The sequence below is a fragment of the Myotis myotis genome, unplaced genomic scaffold (genome assembly GCF_014108235.1).
Source record: "Myotis myotis isolate mMyoMyo1 unplaced genomic scaffold, mMyoMyo1.p scaffold_m19_p_11, whole genome shotgun sequence".
In the NCBI taxonomy this organism is placed as follows: Eukaryota; Metazoa; Chordata; class Mammalia; order Chiroptera; family Vespertilionidae; genus Myotis; species Myotis myotis.
Window position 1 is genome coordinate 71,938,522 of NW_023416315.1, and position 19,043 is coordinate 71,957,564.

General features: G+C 38.6%; 1 protein-coding gene across 4 annotated transcripts in view; it reads right to left on the bottom strand.

The window, feature by feature from the left end:
- CFTR (CF transmembrane conductance regulator) overlaps positions 1–19,043 on the bottom strand; it is a 208,143-nt gene that overhangs the window by 113,008 nt on the left and 76,092 nt on the right. For all 4 annotated transcript variants that reach the window (XM_036328866.1, XM_036328867.1, XM_036328868.1 and 1 more), the window contains 2 exons: positions 15,742–15,924; positions 8,955–9,146 (listed from right to left, as the gene is read on the bottom strand). In XM_036328866.1, the coding sequence (XP_036184759.1) occupies positions 8,955–9,146; positions 15,742–15,924 (375 nt within the window). The remainder of the gene's footprint in view (positions 1–8,954; positions 9,147–15,741; positions 15,925–19,043) is intronic.

A 19,043-nucleotide genomic window follows, 5' to 3' on the forward strand; every position in this document is an offset into this window, starting at 1 on the left:
TCTCAGTTCTTCCAGAGGGATGAAACACCAGGCATGTATGTAATGATACAGCATGCCTTTTACCTTCGGAAAACAATGAATTTCTTGTTGTTTCTTTTTTATATATAAAGGTATGGCTTAAATACCTTAATTTCATTATCTATTCATGAACTAGCTGGATCCAGTTATAATTAAATTTTTATGCTACTGTTCTGTTGACTTGCCCAAACTTACTCAGAGACAATCTGAGGGCTATTTTGGTTTTAGAAATGTAAGAGCTCTCATTTGTTAATAATTAGTTCCAGAATTGTAATTTTAATTCCTGAAACCTATTTCATACTTTTAGAATTTAGCACACATTCCTTTTGACTGCAAACTCTAGGCAAAGTTGTCACTAGATAACTAGAAAGTGAAAATTCAAAGTGCTTAGCACAGACTTGCTGATGTGCTTGCTCAATCAACGTTAGCTACTATTTATTTTTTAAGTTCCAAGGTTCAAATTAAGTGAAATAACAGTTTTGTTCAGGAAACACCATGTTATTTCTATTGAGTTCCAGTTCAATAGTCTCATAAAATAAATGCACTTGCTTCATATTACAGTAAATGGGTGGTAATCCTTTCAAACTTAATTACCTACCAGTAGCAAATTACAGGTGGTTCAGGTACAGTCACTTAGTGTGGTTTATTCTGGTTTAGGGGACATAGTTCAATGAGTTTCAAATATTTGTATTAGATGTCCATTGTCTTGGCTACTATTGAATGCAAATGTTAATTCCTATGGCACCTTTTTATTTACAGATCTCCCAACTGAACAGTCCTGAATTTCCCTGCAATAGTAGACTGGTCATCTAAAGCACTGGTTCTCAACCTTCCTAATGCCGCGACCCTTTAATACAGTTCCTCATGTTGTGGTGATCCCCAATTTCCTTGTTACAAATTGAACATAATTAAAGCATAGTGATTAATCACAAAACAATATGTAATTATATATGTGTTTTCCAATGGTCTTAGGCGACCCCTGTGAAAAGGTCATTCGACCCCCAAAGGGGTCGCGACCCACAGGTTGAGAACCGCTGATCTAAAGGTTAAACCCCCCCCATTCAATGCAGGTTATTTTAGCCAGGTCTGGAAATCCAGAGGTCAAAATTTAAATTAAATTAATTAATCTTGTAGTATCTGTATGATGGAATTTATTTTCCAGAACAGGCATCAACTTATTTCTTTTCTTGCTTCCCTCCCAAGTTTTTCATACTTCTTGCCAATATCCCTCCTAAGTTTTTTTTTTCTTTTAGTAACTTCTTGCCAATTTCCCTCCCAATTTTTTCTCCTACTGTCTTAAATATGAAACCTGCCAAGCAGAGGTGAAATAGACAACACAAACAGATTTCAGTTCTTCAACTTACACAGTAAATGCTTTTATTAAAATGCCTATGTAATGACTGTCGTGACAAATAATGTGCCCATTTTGTGGTTACAAAAAGGATCTCAACAACTTTGTGGAAACCAAATACATATCCTAAGCCCCTGACCTCTTCTCAAGCCCCCACCTCTCATCATGCACTATTATAAAAGCTAATTACTTCTCCAAACCCAGGTACTTTCATAAGAGACTGACTGGCTGAATAAAAGCAGTCCAAATGCCTGTTATTCAAACACTGGCTTGCCTAGAATTTTCTTGCTGACAGCTGTGGGGTTGTGTGGTAGGATGTGGAATCGGTAAAGTGCGAAAGAGGTAGTATTCTGGGAATAAAAAAGGCAAGAGAACAGTGAAGTCCATCACTCTTTCAATAAGAAAATATGGTTATAATCCCCTAAAGAGATAAGTAAGTTAACAAGGGCCTAATTATATTGATTTCTCTTCTTAAGCTAGCAAAGTCTCCAATGCTAGTTATAAAAGTTACAAAGATTTAGGATCCTAAGGATAGTCTGGGTATGTGGAAAGAAAGAAAAAAAAGGGAGGATAAGTTAATAGGCACAGGGCTATAAAATGGTATTTAAAAAATAATGATCAATTTGCCTAGGAATCCATTCTATTGTCATCTAGATCCAAAGTAGGATATATAAGCAGGACATGGAGATGTTCCTAAAAGAAGAGGACTGAAGGGGAAGAAACTGAGCATGACTTGCTCACTCAAGTTTGCACATCACAAGTTATTCTGGCAGCACGGAACTCTCTCCATGCCCTTCCCTGTGATAACGTCTTGGAGCTGTCCCACTGAGTGAATAGTTTTCAACAAACTGAAATCAGAAAACTATGTGAAATATGTTGTGAGTGCTTCTTCCTCTCCAAGCACATGTACATCTACCTGCCTACTCCTATGACACCAGGCATCGTTACATACGCAAGTGCTTTGTAGATATTAGAGCTGAACAAAAACACAAAAACTAGGAAGAAAATACTCCATTCTCAGCTCCAGTTCCAAGTCTAGGTGTAGTACATGAAGAAACAGATCAACTTTGGCAGTCAAAATGAAAACATTGCATCAGGAATATTTGTATTTGGCGATAGGGGCCACATACAGAATGTGAAGGATTCTTTTGCTGGCAACAGCCGAAGGTACTTCATGTTTCTATGCTCAGAACTCTGCCACACTTAAAAAAATAAAGCTTTCATCTGGGGAGGTTCTCACTGGCCTTTTTCAAAGATGTGAACACTCACTTAACAATAATCACAACAAAAATACAAAAATTGGAAATTCTAAAGTCACTGAAAATAGAAGAAGCTTGATTCTGACTGTGAACTTAGTCGAGCACTTCTGATTACTTTTATTTGTCACTCCCAGCAATAATATGCTGTCATGTAATTGTCTCCTCAAACTTTCAGACTGTGAGGCTCAGAAAAGAAAATTTTCTGAGTAAAATTCTTGCAACTGAAATGCCTACTTCCAAATAATTCTGAAATAGTTATTGGATAAGAATTTACCCTTCTGCACATCAATGTGCTAGGTGAAGTATGCCAAAATAAATGTTTTAGCATGGCTGTTCTCAAGGAATTCACCATGTAGTTTGGTAGATAACAACATATGAGACATTCAGGGAAGAGAAGAGAACAGCATATAGTAATGTACTCATTATATTCACTACAGTTGTCAGTTTAAAGTACAGGAATTTTAGGAACTGCTGAGTATTTTTGCCTATAATGAGATGCTTAAAAGGTTTAAATCAGCTGCAAAAGTCAGCAGGACAGATAACAGCAGGAGCTCAGGGGTAGCTAGAAATGAAAAGCTAAGTGTTTTACTTGATATCTTAAAAAATGGAGGTCATCATCATTATTAATAATTTTTTTGGAGCCCATTAGTGGTGGTCTCCACGGACACTTGGCTAGTGAGACCCGTGCTTCTTCTGCCTTAATGAGATAGCTCAGTTCTCTGTGGCTCAGCTCCATGTCCTCCTTTCCCAAACCCACAGCATTCCTATCTGCCCCTCTTTCCAATGTCTGTTATGCAAGGAATCCTTAATGTTAAACCCATTTCTCTTCTCTTCTAATCTCTTGAGGAAACAAACTCACTCTTCTCTGAAGGCCCATTTTTCCTGATGGTCTTTCCTATAAATGCAAATATTGAGTATATGAACATGACTTTCCCAATACAGTGGGGCCTTGACTTACAAGTTTAATTCATTCTGAGACCAAGCTCATTAACTCAAATTACTCTATCAACTCAATGCAAAAAATCGGCCGACAGACAGCTGGTATCTCAAAAAACTCGTTAGTTGGGACACTTGTAAGTCAAGGCCCCACTGTATTCTTAACTTTTCTCCTTGTGTCCATCATAATCATGATCTGGATTACTTCTATGTCTTGGATCTATTTTGTTCACCTGATATGTTTTCTATAGCTTTCTACAATGTCCCTCCTTCTAGCCAGAGTAGCAAATACTACTACCACTACTACTACTACTACTACTACTAATACCTCATATGTGCTGGAATCATACAGAAAACCCTACAAAGTGGGTAATATTATCCCTATACTGCAGAGGACAAAACTCAGTATTCAGCAAAGGTAAGTAACTTTCTTTAGTAAGCCAGTTCTGTCAGATTTCAAAATCTATGTTCTTTCTACTATCCCACAAAGCTTCAAATTATGTCCACCTTAATTCTGCACCTCATGCCACACCCAAAGTGATATAGCTCACATGCTAAGCTGATTGCATCATTCCCCCTAATAAAAGCTCTCCAAGACCAAATTCTTGAGACCAATGTACAAGGCTCCCAAGACATGGCCCTCCAGCTTCTTTCTTCCCCACCACTGTCCCCAGTTACACTCTGGCTCGGTCAAGAGGCTTGTGGTTCCCTGTACTGAACAAATGGCTTTATGTTCTGTTTTCCTGCTCACACATTTCATCTGTCCAGAATTCCTTTTCCATCTTTATTCATCCTTCAACTTGTCCACTTTTGCAAGAAAGCTTCCCTGAATGGTCCAGACATGTGTAGAGCCCTCAAGTGGGCTTTCATACTGCCCTGAGAGTACCTCTATCCCAGCACTTTCTATATTATATTGAAACTAGAGGCCCGGTGCATGAAATTGTTTGGGGGGGGGGGGGTCCCTCAGCCCAGCCTGCACCCTCTCCAATCTGAGACCCCTCGAGAGATGTCCAACAACCCATTTAGGCCCAAACCCACTGGAATCAGGCCTAAACGGGCAGTCAGACATCCCTCTCACAATCCAGGACTGCTGGCTCCCAACTGCTCGCCTGCCTGCCTGCCTGATTGCCCCTAACTGCTTCTGCCTGCCAGCCTGATTGCCCCCAAACCACTCCCCTGCCAGCCTGATCACTCCCTAACCACTCCTCTGCCAGCCTGATCGACGCCTAACTGCTCCCCTGCTGGCCCGATTGCTCCTAACTGCCCTCCCCTGCTGGCCTAGTCACCTCTAACTGCCCTCCCCTGCTGGCCCGGTCACCCCTAACTGCTCTCCCCTGCTGGCCCGGTCACCCCTAACTGCTCTCCCCTGCTGGCCTGGTCACTCCTAACTGCTCTCCCCTGCTGGCCTGGTCACCCGCAACTGCCCTCCCCTGCAGTCCTGGTTCCCCCCAACTGTTCTCCCCTGCAGGCCTGGTCACCCCTAACTGTCCATCCCTGCAAGACGGATTGCCCCCAACTGCTCTCCCTTTCAGGCCTGGTCCCTCCCAACTGCCCTCCGCTGCTGGCCTGATTGCCCAAAACTGCCCTCTCCTGCCAGTCATCTTGTGGTGGCCATCTTGTGACCACATGGGGGCGGCCATCTTGTGTGTTGGGGTGATGGTCAATTTGCATATTACCTCTTTATTAGCTAGGATAGTCTCTTTATGTATGGTCTCCTCCAGCCAGCCTATTAGTTCTTTGAGGAAAGGGATAGCAAAGTTTTCACCTTGTACCCCCTTGCTCCCACCAGTGGACAGTGTCTGGCAGAAGGTAACCACTAAGTACTGCTTTGTCTGAAAGGAACATGGAAAATGGAATCACCTTGTCTCATTGCCACGTTCTGGAGCTTGGAACCAAAGCCTACATTCCAAACCCTCAGGATCTTAGGCCACCTGTTTTCTTCCACAGAATCTCCAGCTTTTGTTGATTGGGTCACGAGACCAGCTACCATATTTATAGACGACCACTTTTATAACTTCCTCTTATAACTACTTTTGTCAACTTCAAAATTCATGCTGATGACTTTTCATGGCTTTTTGGCTTCATGGTTCTCCTTCTTAATTACACCAACCTCTACCTTGTTTCCACTGTAGTCAGTCAATAACAAGAACTAACTCTCAGACACATTAACGTATGTAATGCTCTCTAGCAGTATGCTCTACCTCAAAAGACAGAACAGACTGATGGTTGCCAGAGGAGAGGGGGGTTAAGGGACTGGGTAAAAAAGGTGAAGGGATTAAGAAGTATAAATAGCAGTTACAAAATAGTCACAGAGATGTAAAGTACAGCATAGGGAATATAGTCAATAATGTAATAACCAAGTATAGTCCCAGATAGGTACTGGAAATATCAGGGAAACACTGTAAAGTATATGATTGTCTAATCACTATGTTGTACACATGAAACTAATATAAAATAAGACTGAATGTAAACTAGAATTGAAAAATAAAAATTTTTAAATAAAAAATACTCGGAGAAAAAAAAAGATGGTAGAAATGAGCTACTAGTCACTGAATGGTTAATTTGCACTAGATACTCTATTAGGCACCTTATATGTATTTCATTTTCTTTTCTCAGTAATCTAGTGACCATTTTACTCATCAATCTCCCAATTCTTCCCATCAACTTAACCTTCTCTCTAATGGGATCTCTAATAAAAAAATGACTACGAGGCCATAATTTTTACCCTTGTCACCACTGGAATTCCAGAATGAATCATTCCATTGGAAGGCATTAGTCTTGAGCTTCCTCTGGAGGTTACTTTTTACTTTAGGCAGACATGATTCCCACACTTCCTCCTTTGCACCTAAAGAAATGCCTCTTTCTTTTTCTATTAGATTACATTCTTTATTGACACGTCTCTTTCTCTACTAGTCCATGAACCTCTGAAGTATATGGATCTAGTTTTATTTACAGTTTCATAAAACACAGCAAGACTCAGTAAATGCTTTCAAAATAAAGATATTATCTTCTTGAAGTTTAAAAGTTTATCCAAGCACAAAAGACCTTTATATTGTATGATTCTATTTATGTAAACTATCCAATATAGAAAAATTTTAGAGACTGAATATTGCTTAAGGCTGGGTGGAGGAGGTAAGAAGAAATAAAAAGTTATTGCAAACGGTTTCTTTTAAAAGGTTTGAAAAATATGACGATGTTGGTGCAGCCACTATGGAAAACAATATGGAATTTACTAAAAAAATGTACAATGGGACTACTGCTTGACCCAGTGATCCCACTTCTAGGAATATATCCTAAGAAGCTCTAAACACCAGTCAGAAAGAATATATGCACCCCTACGTTCATAGCAGCACTATTTACAATAGCTAAGATCTGGAAACAGCCCAAGTGCCCAACAGTAGATGAGTGGATGAAAAAGCTGTGGTACGTTTATACAATGGTACGTATGCAGCTGTAAACATGGGTTTCTTACCCTTTGCAACAGCAGGGATGGACCTGGAAAATATTATGCTGAATGAAATAAGCCAGTCAGAGACAGACAAATATCACATGATTCTACTTATAAGTGGAACCTAATGAACATAATAAACTGACAAACAAAATAAGTCTCAAGGCATGGAATAGATTGACATATCTCAGGGAGTGTGGGGGTGAGTAGGGAGACAGGAAGAGATTAACCAAAGACTTATATACCCATATGTATAACAAATTGTCAAAGACAACAGTATGGTGAAGACCTAGAGTGGGGCAGGGGCTGAGAAGAGGAGGGTAAAGGAAGGGGGGGAGGGAGGAATTGGACAACATCTGTAATACTGTCAACCATATGAAGAAAAAAAAGAAAATGTGGCGATGGCTGTAAAGCCATGTGAATATAGTAAAAAACTGAATTATACACTTTAAAAATAATTTTAAGGCTGGCCATGGAATCAGAAAAAAACCAATAATATGATCTTCCTCTTACCCTCTCTTTCATTATTTTAACAATTTTATGGAGATATTAGTGGCCCCGTGCAAAATATAAGCCTGCCAGAAACTTCCAACACCTTTCCACTAATAAATAAATAAATAAGTCCCATCATTTATCTTGCAAGGCACTACCACTCCTACATCCCAGTCCCCTCCTAGATAAATATGTGTGTTACCTAGAAACACGCAGACTTTTTATAATAAATCTACTGAGTGTTCCAACCTCTAGGTTGTGAAATACAACTCCTGGAAGAAGAGCTTTTGAGGAATGAAGAATATCTTCTTCAAAGTAAATCCAATACTTTTTCAGGAGAGCTCTAATTTTCATTATGCTTTCAGAGTGTATGAAAAATAAGAGATGGGACTTTTAAAAACTGTTGAGTGAATCATTATATACATAGAGAGCCATTTATACAAACAAGCAGCCCTCTATTATAAAAATTGCATTTCTAGCTATTCTGCAATTAGCCATGTTCTATTTTCCATGCACTATATTTTGTTTTATTTTATTCACACTGCAATTTTTTTCATTAATGGCTACAAAGTAATCAACTAGTGTCGAATGCCATCTATCATTTTGAAAACCTCATAATGATATATATATTCTCTGTAATCATTTACATCAATAATTATTGAAGCTTCCATCATACAATTTGTGTATCAAACAGCACAAGATCCACATACTGATTTCACTTGAAATGCTTTCAATGCAGATTTAGCCCATTCCCCAATATTGTTATGAAATGAGTCAATAGCATCATCTTCATTTAGCTAGAGATTATGTTGAAGGCTAAACAAAAGATAAAATCACAATTTTATCTCTAATTCCCTACAGGCAGGACAACGCTCATTCCATTAGGCTATGATGTAATTAAAATCCTCGTACATAATTTTGAAATATCTTTTTAGAAAGCATGCAATTGAAGACATTTTCTCATTAACGAGTGAACAAAATTCTCATCATTTCATAAAGAGTTTTTTTCTAACTAAGCAAGTCCACCATTTTAAAAATAAAGTATATCTTCTCTATGTTTTTGTAAGTTTCTTAAAACAAGGTTCAGCCCAGCCTGTGTGTCTCAGTGGTTGAGTGTTGATCCATGAACCATGATTCAATTCCAGTCAGGGTGCATGCCTGGGTTTGTGGGCTCGATCCCCAGTAAAGGGAGTGCAGAAGGCAGCCAATTGATGATGTTTCTCTCTCTCATTGATCTTTCTATCTCTCTATCCCTCTCCCTTCCCCTCTCTCTAAAAATCAATAAAAACATATTAAAAAAATAAGGTTCACATGTTTTAATTGACTTACTCAAAGTTCTTTACCTATAGTGATAACTTGAGGAACATATATAGACCGACTGATCAAATAGGGAGCTAAATATGTCATTTAGGTAGTTTGAAGGTCAGAAATTTTTCACATAATTACTTACCTCTTCTAGTTGGCATGCTTTGATGACACTCCTATATCTATACTCATCATAAGAAACACCAAAGATAATGTTTTCTTTAATGGTGCCAGGCATGATCCATGAAAACTGAGAGCAGAATGAAATTCTTCCACTGTGCTTAATTTTACCCTCAGAAGGCTCCAGTTCTCCCATAATCATCATCAGAAGTGAGGTCTAGAAAGGAAACCATTATTAAGTTAAATCATTTGATCAAATCACTCTCAAGATGCTCTTGCCACAAACTGTCATTCTAAGTAGAGCTATCTATTCTAATTTTAAAAGATTCCAATTTTAAAAGATTATAATTATTCATTCAATTCAAAATTTATTAAGCACTTCCTATTGGGGAAGTGAACTAAAAAAACAGAAGACCAAAGATGAAACAAAAAGTTATTATCTATAATAATAAAAGCTTAATATGCAAATCAGCCAAACGACTGAACAGCAGAACAACCATCCAGACAACTGTCCAGACAACCATCTGGACGACCATGCTATGACACGTACTGGCACCAGGCCAGCCAAGGTGGGTGCGATGCGATTAGTTGGAGGGCCCACCATCACCCCATGATTGCCCCGCAGAGGGAGGCCCAGGCCACTGGGGCGATCAATTGGGGGGCTCCGCGATTGCCCCAAAGAGAGAGGCCCAGGCCACCCTCTGCGGGGCAACCGACCGGGGGGCTCCACAGAACCGGGGAACTGGGGTGCATGGCAGCGGATGTGGGCAGCGCCAGGCTAAGGCAGGTGCAGGCTGGGGGTAGGGCCGTGAGGCAGCTGGGGCCATGATGGCCCCAGCAGCCAGGGCTGCGAAGGCCTACCCTTCATGAATTTCATGCATTGGGCCTCTAGTTATAAATATAACCACTAGAAAAAAACACACCTAACTTGGGATGCCCTTAGCCTCACACCTTTGGCCCCTTTCTCTCCCACACCCACTAACCCATGCCTTTCCTCTAAAATTCAACAGATTATTCCTATTTCTATGCCTTAGAACTATTTTGTTCATCTGTTTATTTTGTTCATTATATTCCACATATGTGTAAGATCATGTGACACATTTTTCCTAATGGGATGTCTGTATGTTACCTTTTGATTTTAAGATCACTTTATTTAGAGAGAGATTATTCCTTTGTGTGATATAAATTGCATATATTTACTTTAGTGTGACATTTTTTACTTCTGTTTTCCATGTACAAGTCATTCGTTTTGTTGGTGTGCTGTTGTTTATTAAGTGACTAATAGCTTTTATTTTATGGCTTCTGGACCTTGAGTTATAGAAAGGCTTTCTTTCTCCATGGTATTTTTTTCTTTTCCTTTAGGCATCCTCCAATGTTTACTTTAAGCATTTTATAGTCTTATATTTGTACTTGTTCTTTGATCTATTTCAAATTTATCAGGTGTATGATGTGAGATATGGATACAATTTTTTGTTTGCTCTCCAGGTGGCTGTGCAGTTGTCCAACACCATTTTTTGAATAGTCCATCTTTCTTCACTGTCAAATACTAATTCCCTTATGCATTTGGATCTACTTTTGTAGCTTTAATTTTACTCCACTGGTTCATCTGTTTATTTATGTACCAGTAATTCAACTTGGACCACTATAATTTAATAAAATATCAATATCATTAAATTATATCATTTCTAGGTTAAACATACAAATATATATATAGACATACGTGCTTATATATTTACTAGAGGCCCAGTGCACAAAAATTTGTGCACCTGGGTGGGTCCCTCAGCCCGGCCTGTGCCCTCTCTCATTCTAGGACCCCCCAGGGGATCAGGCCTAAGCTGGCAGTCAGACATCCCTCTGGCAGCCCAGGAGCCCTCGGGGGATGTTCACTTGCCAGCGGGGAGCAGGCCTAAGCTGCAGTCGGACATCCTTAGTGCTGCTAAGGAGGCAGAAGAAGCTCCCACCACCACCGCTGTACTGGCAGCCATCAGCCTGGCTTGTGGCTGAGCGGAGCTCCCCCATGTGGGAGCGCCCTGACCACCAGGGGGCAGCTCCTGCACTGAGTGTCTGCCCCCTGGTGGTCAGTGTGTGTCATAGTGACCAGTCATTCCCAGTCTTTCTGCTGTTAGGGTCAATTTGCATATTACCCTTTTATTATATAGGATAGAGCCCTGGTGCATGGGAGGGGGCTGGCTGGTTTGCCCTGAAGGGTGTCCCTGATCAGGGTGGGGGTCCCACTGGGGTGCCTGGCAAGCCTGGGTGAGGGGCTGATGGCTGTTTGCAGGCTGGCCACAGCCCCCAGCCACCCAAGCTCCCAGTGGAGGCTGGCTGGAAGCAGGTATCTAGGATTTATTTATCTTCTATAATTGAAACTTTGTTGCCTTGAGCGGAGGCCACAGCTGGCCAGGGCAGGCAGAAAGCTTGGCTTCCTCCATCGCTGGGGCAACCAAGCCTCCTACTTGCTCCAGCTCCGTGGCTGCCAGCCACCATCTTGGTTGGGTTAATTTGCAAATAGTTGCCTCGATTGGCTGGTGGGTGTGGCTTGGGGCATAGCGGGGGTGCGGTCAATTTGCATGTTTCTCTTTTCTTAGATTAGACAAGAGGCCTGGTGGATGAAATTTGTGCATGGGGGGTGGGGGGGTGTTCCTCAGCCTGGTCTGCACCCTCTCTAATCTGGGACCCCTTGGGGGATATCTGAAAGCCTATTTAGACACGATCCCTGTGGGATCAGGCCCGAAAGGCTGTTGGACATCCCTCTCACAATCTGGGACTGCTGGCTCCTAACCATTCGCCTGCCTACCTGCCCAATCACCCCCAACTGCTCTTTCCTGCTGGCCTGATTGCCCCCAATTGCCCTCCCCTGCCAGCCTGATGGTCCACAACTGCCCTCCCCTGCCATCCTGGTCATACCCAACTGCCTAGGCTTTTATTATATAGGATGTACATATATAAGTAAAAATTTAATTTATATATTTATACATAGTAATATTTTGGTATTTTCAGAGATATGAAGTAAAATGAAAACATCATTAAATATATATAAATGTATAAAAATACAAAAATATTAATAAATCTTTGAAGATACTGTATTTTATTTAAAACATAAGCAAAAGCTGGAGCTAATAGCTTATTCTACATATCTAATGCTCAGTGTTTATGACCCAGCTAAAGCTTAGTGTCAGAGCATGGCCAGGAAAAAGGATGGAGACTATGTGGTGTCATGGGTTATCAGCAAGGCCACAAAGCTGTTTCAATTGTGGTAGAGACAATAAGAGAACTGAAAATCCCCACACCCTGTGGGAGATGTGGTAAGCCAGCCTTCAGTCAAGGGTACCCAGTGGTGCAGATTCTTATACCAGTTACACTTAATTAAAATAATTCAAGGATGTAGATTAGAACAAAAAAACATACCATTTTCTCAAAGATGTTTAATTAAATGTGTAGTTCTGATTTACATCTCTGATTTGATTACTTCATGCCCTTTAAATTTCATAAAGAGAACAAGTGTTTCATCATTATCTGAATGATAGCTCATATTCTTAAAGATCACTATAAAGCCTTCTCTTCTCCTGACAATGAGGTTTGAACATTTACCTATTTTTGCTTTTTAACCTACAACAAAAGCAAGTTGCGGGGGTGGGGAGGGCGGGAGGCTGACCAGCACTGAATAACTTAACCTCCTTATGTATTTTCTTCAAAAAACTATTCCACTTAATAATTTTCCCTCATAGTAAATCATAAGTAAATCTGAGTCCATTCTCCAAAATTCTTTTTTAATTAAACTTATTGGGATGACATTGATTAATAAGTCACATAGGTTTCAAGTGTACACTTCTATGATACATGATTTGTATACCGAATTGTGTGCCCACCACCCAGTCAAATCATCTTCTGTCACCATATATTTGCCTCCCTTTACCCTTTATTATAGCCCCACCTCCTTCCCTCTGGTAACCTCCATACTGTTGTCTATGAGTTTCAGATTTATATCCCACATATGGGTGAAATCATATGGTTCATAGCTTTTTCAGACTGACTTATTTTATTTAGCATAATATTCTCAAGGTCCACCCATGTTGTCCCAAATGGCAGTATTTCATCTTTTCTTCTTTATCCAATCCTCTATTGAAGAACACTTTGGTTGTCTCCATGTCTTGGCCACTGTGAATAACGTTGCAATGAACATAGGAGTGCATATATCTTTGCGAATAAATGTTTTAGAGTTTTTCCGGTAGGTCCCCAAAAAAGAGATTATTGGGTCATATGGTAACTCTATTCTTAATTTTCTGAGGAACTGCCACACTGCTTTCCATAGTGGTTGTACCAGTTTACACTCCCACCTGCAGTGAATGAGGATTCCTTTTTCTCCATAGCATCTCCAACACTTGTTATTACTTGTTAAGAATAGATATTCCAGGGGTCCTCAAACTTTTTAAACAGCAGGCCAGTTCACTGTCCCTCAGACGTTGGAGGGCCGGACTATAGTTTTAAAAAAAACTATGAACAAATTCTTATGCACACTGCACATATCTTATTTTGAAGTAAAAAAACAAAACGGGAACAAATACAATATTTATATTTGCATGTGGCCTGCGGGCCGTAGTTTGAGGACCCCTGAGCTATTCTAACAGGTGATAGCTGGTATCTCATTGTAGCTTTTATTTGCATTTCCCTAATAGCTAGTGAAGTTGAATATTTCTGTTGATGATTTGCATGTCTTCTCAGAGAGGTTTCTGTTCAGGTCCTCTGCCCATTTATTAATTGGATTGTTTGGTGTTGAGTTGTATGAATTCTTTATATAGTTTGGATATTAACCCCTTGTTGGAGCTGTTGTTTGCAAAAATCATCTCCCATTCAGTTGATTGCCTTCTGTTTTATTGATCATTTCTTTTGCTATGCAGAAGCTTTTTAGTTTGATATAGTCCCAGTCATTTATTTTTGCTTTTACGTCCCTTGCCTTGGGGGTCAAATTCATAAAATGCTCTCTCTGACCAAGGTCCATAAGTTTAGTACCTATTTTTTTTCTATATAATTTATTGTTTAAAATCTTACATTTAGGTCTTTGATCAATTTTTAATTATTTTTTTACATGGAGACAAACTGCAATCTAGTTTCATTCACTTGCATGAGACTTTCCAATTTTCCCAGAACCTTTTATTTAAAAAACTTTCTTTTCTCCATTGTGTTTTTTGGATCCTTTGTCAAAAATTATTTGCCCATATACATGTGGTTTTATTTCTGGGTTGTCAATTGTGTTTCATTGGTCTGTGTGTCTGTTTTTCTGCCAGTACCATGCTGTTTTGATTATTGTAGCTCTGTAGTATAATTTGAAGTCAGGTAGTGTGATACTTCTGGCTTCGTTCTTTTTTCTCAGGATTGCTTTGGCTATTCGGGGACTTTTGTGGTCCCATACAAATCTGGAATTTTTTTTCCCCGATTTCTTTAAAATATGCCATTGAGATTTTGATGGGTGTTGCAATAAATCTGTATATTGCTTTGGGTATTAAGGCTATATTAACTATGTTGATTCTTCTAACCCATGAACACAGAATATCTTTCCATTTCATTATGCTTTATAGTTTTCAGTATGTAGGTCCTTCATACCCTTTGTTAAGTTTATTACTAGGTATTTTATTCTTTTGGTTGCACTTGCAAAAGGAATTGGTTTTTGTTTTCTTTTTTCATTTCCCTTTCTGAAGTTTCATTGTTAGTATATAGCAGTGATGGCGAACCTATGACACCCGTGTTAGAGGTGACATGCGAACTCATTTTTTTGGTTGTTTTTTCTTTGTTAAATGGCATTTAAATATATAAAATAAATATCAAAAATATGTCTTTGTTTTACTATGGTTGCAAATATCAAAAAATTTCTATATGTGACACGGCACCAGAGTTAAGTTAGGGCTTTTCAAAATGCTGACACGCCAAGCACAAAAGGTTTGCCATCACTGGTATATAGGAAGACAGTGAATTTTTGCACATTGATTTTGTATCCTGCAACTTTATTGTATTTGTTTCAAAATTATAATGTCAAAAAATGCCTGTATGATTTTCCTGGACAAGTTCTGAAAAAATGTGTGTGCCACAGACTGGTAAAAATTGATGGTTCAAATACTATGCTATTGTAAGAAAGAAGGAATTCTTAGCATTTGCAACATCTTGGATGGAACTGGAGAGCATTATGCTAAGTGAAATAAGCCAGTCAATGAAAGAAAAATACCAGATGATCTCAGTCATTTATGGATATTTAAGACCATTATAAACTGATTAACAAAAATAGATACCGAGGCAGAGCAACATCGAACAGAATGTCAAACTACAGTGGGAAGGCCGGGGAGGGGTGAGGGGGTTGATAAGAGATCAACCGAAGGACTTGTATGCATGCATATAAGCATAACCAATGGACACAAGACACTGGGGGTATGGGAGGCTAGGGGAAGGTCAGAGGGAGAAAGAAGGAGACATACGTAATACTCTTTGTAATACTTTAAGCAATAAAACAATTTTAAAAAATTGATGGTTCATTTGTTCAATAAAGTTACTGAATGCCCACCTTGTACAACACACTGCACTGAGAGCTTTACAAAATTGGAAGGTGTAGAGAGAGTCACTGGTAATAATATGAAGAAATAAAGGCTAGAAGATGTTATCAGTGGAATAATTTATATTATAAGATACACTATATCTAAGCATTATCCTAATACCAATGTAAACATTTCTTCAAAATACCTTTTTACACTACAAACAAACTAGAAAAAGAAAGAAGAAATGCATGCCAAGTTAAAAACTTAATGATAAAGAATAACATAAACTACCTTGCCTGCTCCAGTAGATCCAGCAACTGCCAACAACTGTCCCCTTTCTATCTTGAAATTGATATCTTTCAGGACAGGAGTACCAAGAAGTGCGATGTTACTGAAGATGATGCTGTTATCGCCATTGCGGATGTTTCTAGTATTATTGTTTTGTTTTGCATTCTCAAGTAATTCCCCAAATCCCTGTTAAGAAAAAAAACAGAAAATTTAAAAAGTCAGCTTTCCATATATTTTCAATAGCTATTTATGTATGATGAATTTGAAAAGCACATGGTCCATGATCCATATATTATAGCACATAATTATATAACCCATGATTTCTAGAGCACATGATCCAAAACAGTTGAAATGATAATTATGGCATTTAATAATAACCATTTTAATGTCTTAGATTATTGCTAGACATCAAATTAAATTAAATATACCTATTTATCTATATAAGTGTTTATATATACACCTCCTGTAGGTTGGGTACATAAACATTATCATTTAATCCTCAGCATAATAATAATATATGTGGCAAGATTTGACAATTCCTTTCTTTCAAAGCTGCAGACTGTGATTCAGAGAAGTTAAATAGCAAAAGTCACATAACTAGTAGGCTACAGTGGAATTACAGCCCAAATCTGACTTCTACTCTATCATGTTAGTGGTACATTCCTCTGAAAAGCTCAAATTATTTATTTAAGTAGTTATTATTAAACATAAACATGCCCTGGCAAGTGTTGCCTCATGGTTAGAGCATTGGCTTGTGCATGGAAGGGTGGCAAGTGCGATTCCTGGTCTAGGGCACATATCTGGGTTGTAGGTTCGATCCCAGCCCCAGCGGGGGCAAGTGCAGGAGGCAACCAATCCACGTGTCTCTCTCACATCGATTTTTCAATCTCTCTCTTTCTCTGTCCTCTCCCCCTGCCTTCCTTCCCCTCCCTCTAAAAATCAATGAATAAAATGTCCTCAGGTGATGATTAACAAAAAGCAAACAACAACAAAAATGATAAATGTGACAATATTGCCAGATTATTTGAATGAATTCCATTTACACAAGAAGGCAATTGTGTCTTACCTAGCTTAGAACAGATTTCAGAAATGAATTGGAGGATAAGGGATTTTAGTTAACTATTTATTTGATTGGTTAATTTTTAATAATTTAATAAATTAATATACATTAACTATCTTCATTTTTTTAAATCTTTATTGTTGAAAGTATTACATATGTCCTCCCTTCTCCCTGATTGACCCCTTCTAGCCTGCACCCACCCATTTTAAGTAAAGTTATACTTTTTCTGAGATAAAGTTAACTGATTGGCTTGACAATGATCACTGACTACATAAATTTATTTATCTTCCATAAATTGAATACACTGAAAGTGCAGCTCCCAAGTTTTGACAAAAATCCATTTTACATACAATAAACAGGAATTACATCTTTTGCCACCACTTAAACTTATGTTGAAAAGTTTATAAGTTAACTTAAACATGTGTCAGAGTTCATAGTTTTTCAAAATCCTTTTACATTTGAAGACTGCTGCTTTGAATCCTTATGTTATAGATGGCTAATGGTCCCTCAGTCATCAGACAACTAAATGCAAAGCTTTTAAGAAATAATTAAGGTGTTAAAAAATGAGCCCTAGCCCTAGCCAGTTTGGCTCAGTGTATAGAGTGTCCACCTGCAGGCTGAAGGTCTGGGGTTTGATTTTGGTCAAGGGCACAAGCCCAGGTTGTGGGCTCAATCCCCAATAGGGGGCATGCAGGAGGCAGCTGATTAATGATTCTCTCTCATCAGTGATATTTCTCTCTCTCTCTCCCTCTCCCTTCCTCTCTGAATTCAACAATAATATATGTTTGAGAGAGAGAGAGAGAGAGAGAGAGAGAGCCCTGGATGGTTTGATTCAGTTGGTTGGGCATCTTCCTGTGCACCATAAGGTTGCCAGTTTGATTCTCGGTCAGCGCATGTGCCTGGGTTGCAGGCTTGTTCCCTGGTAGGAGGCATGCAGGAAGCAGCCGACTGATATTTTGCTCTCGCATCGATGTTTCTCTCTCTCCCTCCCTCTCCCTTCCTCTTTCTCTAAAAATCAACTTTTTTAAAAAAGTGTTAAAAAATGAGACAAAGCTATTTGTTATTCCCTTATTCATTTATTTATCAAATAGATTAAACTTATTGAGTATCACCTCTGTATTAAAGATAACTTCAAAGAATCCCACATGGGAGAATAACATGAATAAATATTAATATTGCAATGTGCTTAGTGCTACAACTGAAAATTATACCAAGTCCTATGGGAGTACATTAGAAGGAGCAGCCGACTCAGCCTGGAGCTTAACCAAGTAAATGGTCTACACACTAGGCTATAAAGGATGTAAGTGGGATTTCGCAAGACCAAGAAATAGTATACATATTCTAGGAAGATGGATCTGCATGCACAATGATTTAGGCTTAAAAGAACAACCTATGTGTCAGGAATGATGAGTGGCTGGGTCAGATACATATGACAAGATGACAAAGGCTGTGCTTGGTAAGTGGGCAGTACAGGCTGTTAAGGAGATTGTGTGGCATGCTTAGAAGGACTTCTATCCAGTAAGACAGACTCGGACCAATGGCAGGTTATTGTTCATAGTAAGTTTCATTTCTAATTATAGAAGTAAAATACTAATTTCAGGAAATTTGGAAAATGTAGAAAAGCAGAAAGAAGAAATTACCTATAGCACTACTACTGAGAAAAAAACCTTATTTAACATTTCAACTGATATCCCTCCACTTTTACACAGAATATAAATGTATATAATATATAAAACCATATATAATTTTTACATTAATAAAAATTGTATATAAAGTTTGTGACCTGCTTTTCTGACTTTAAAAAAATGATAAAAATTTTCATATACCATTAAGCATTCTTCTAAATATATTTTGGTTGCAGGATAGTATCCAAGAGTATATATAAACTATATATATGTACTTTGCTACAAAAGTGGAGTACATTCTTTTTTTTTTTTAGTATAAATTTTGGCAAGTGAACTTTATAAAGAGAACAGGTTATAAAATTCCAAGTCCTTTGGAGAGTAGTTCAAAATTTTCCTCCATCAATATATGATAGTGATAGTTTTTCAAGGACCCTTATCAACACTGTTGCTTTTGTTATTTGTTTTGTCCTCTTTTATAGTTTTCTAGGTGAAAATGGAATCTCACTATCAGATCTTAGCCTTATTTATTTGCTCCCTAGTAAGGCTGAACATTCACCATATTTATGAATACTATATAGCTATGAGTGGAATGGTTTTGATAGTATTTGTATTAATCTCAC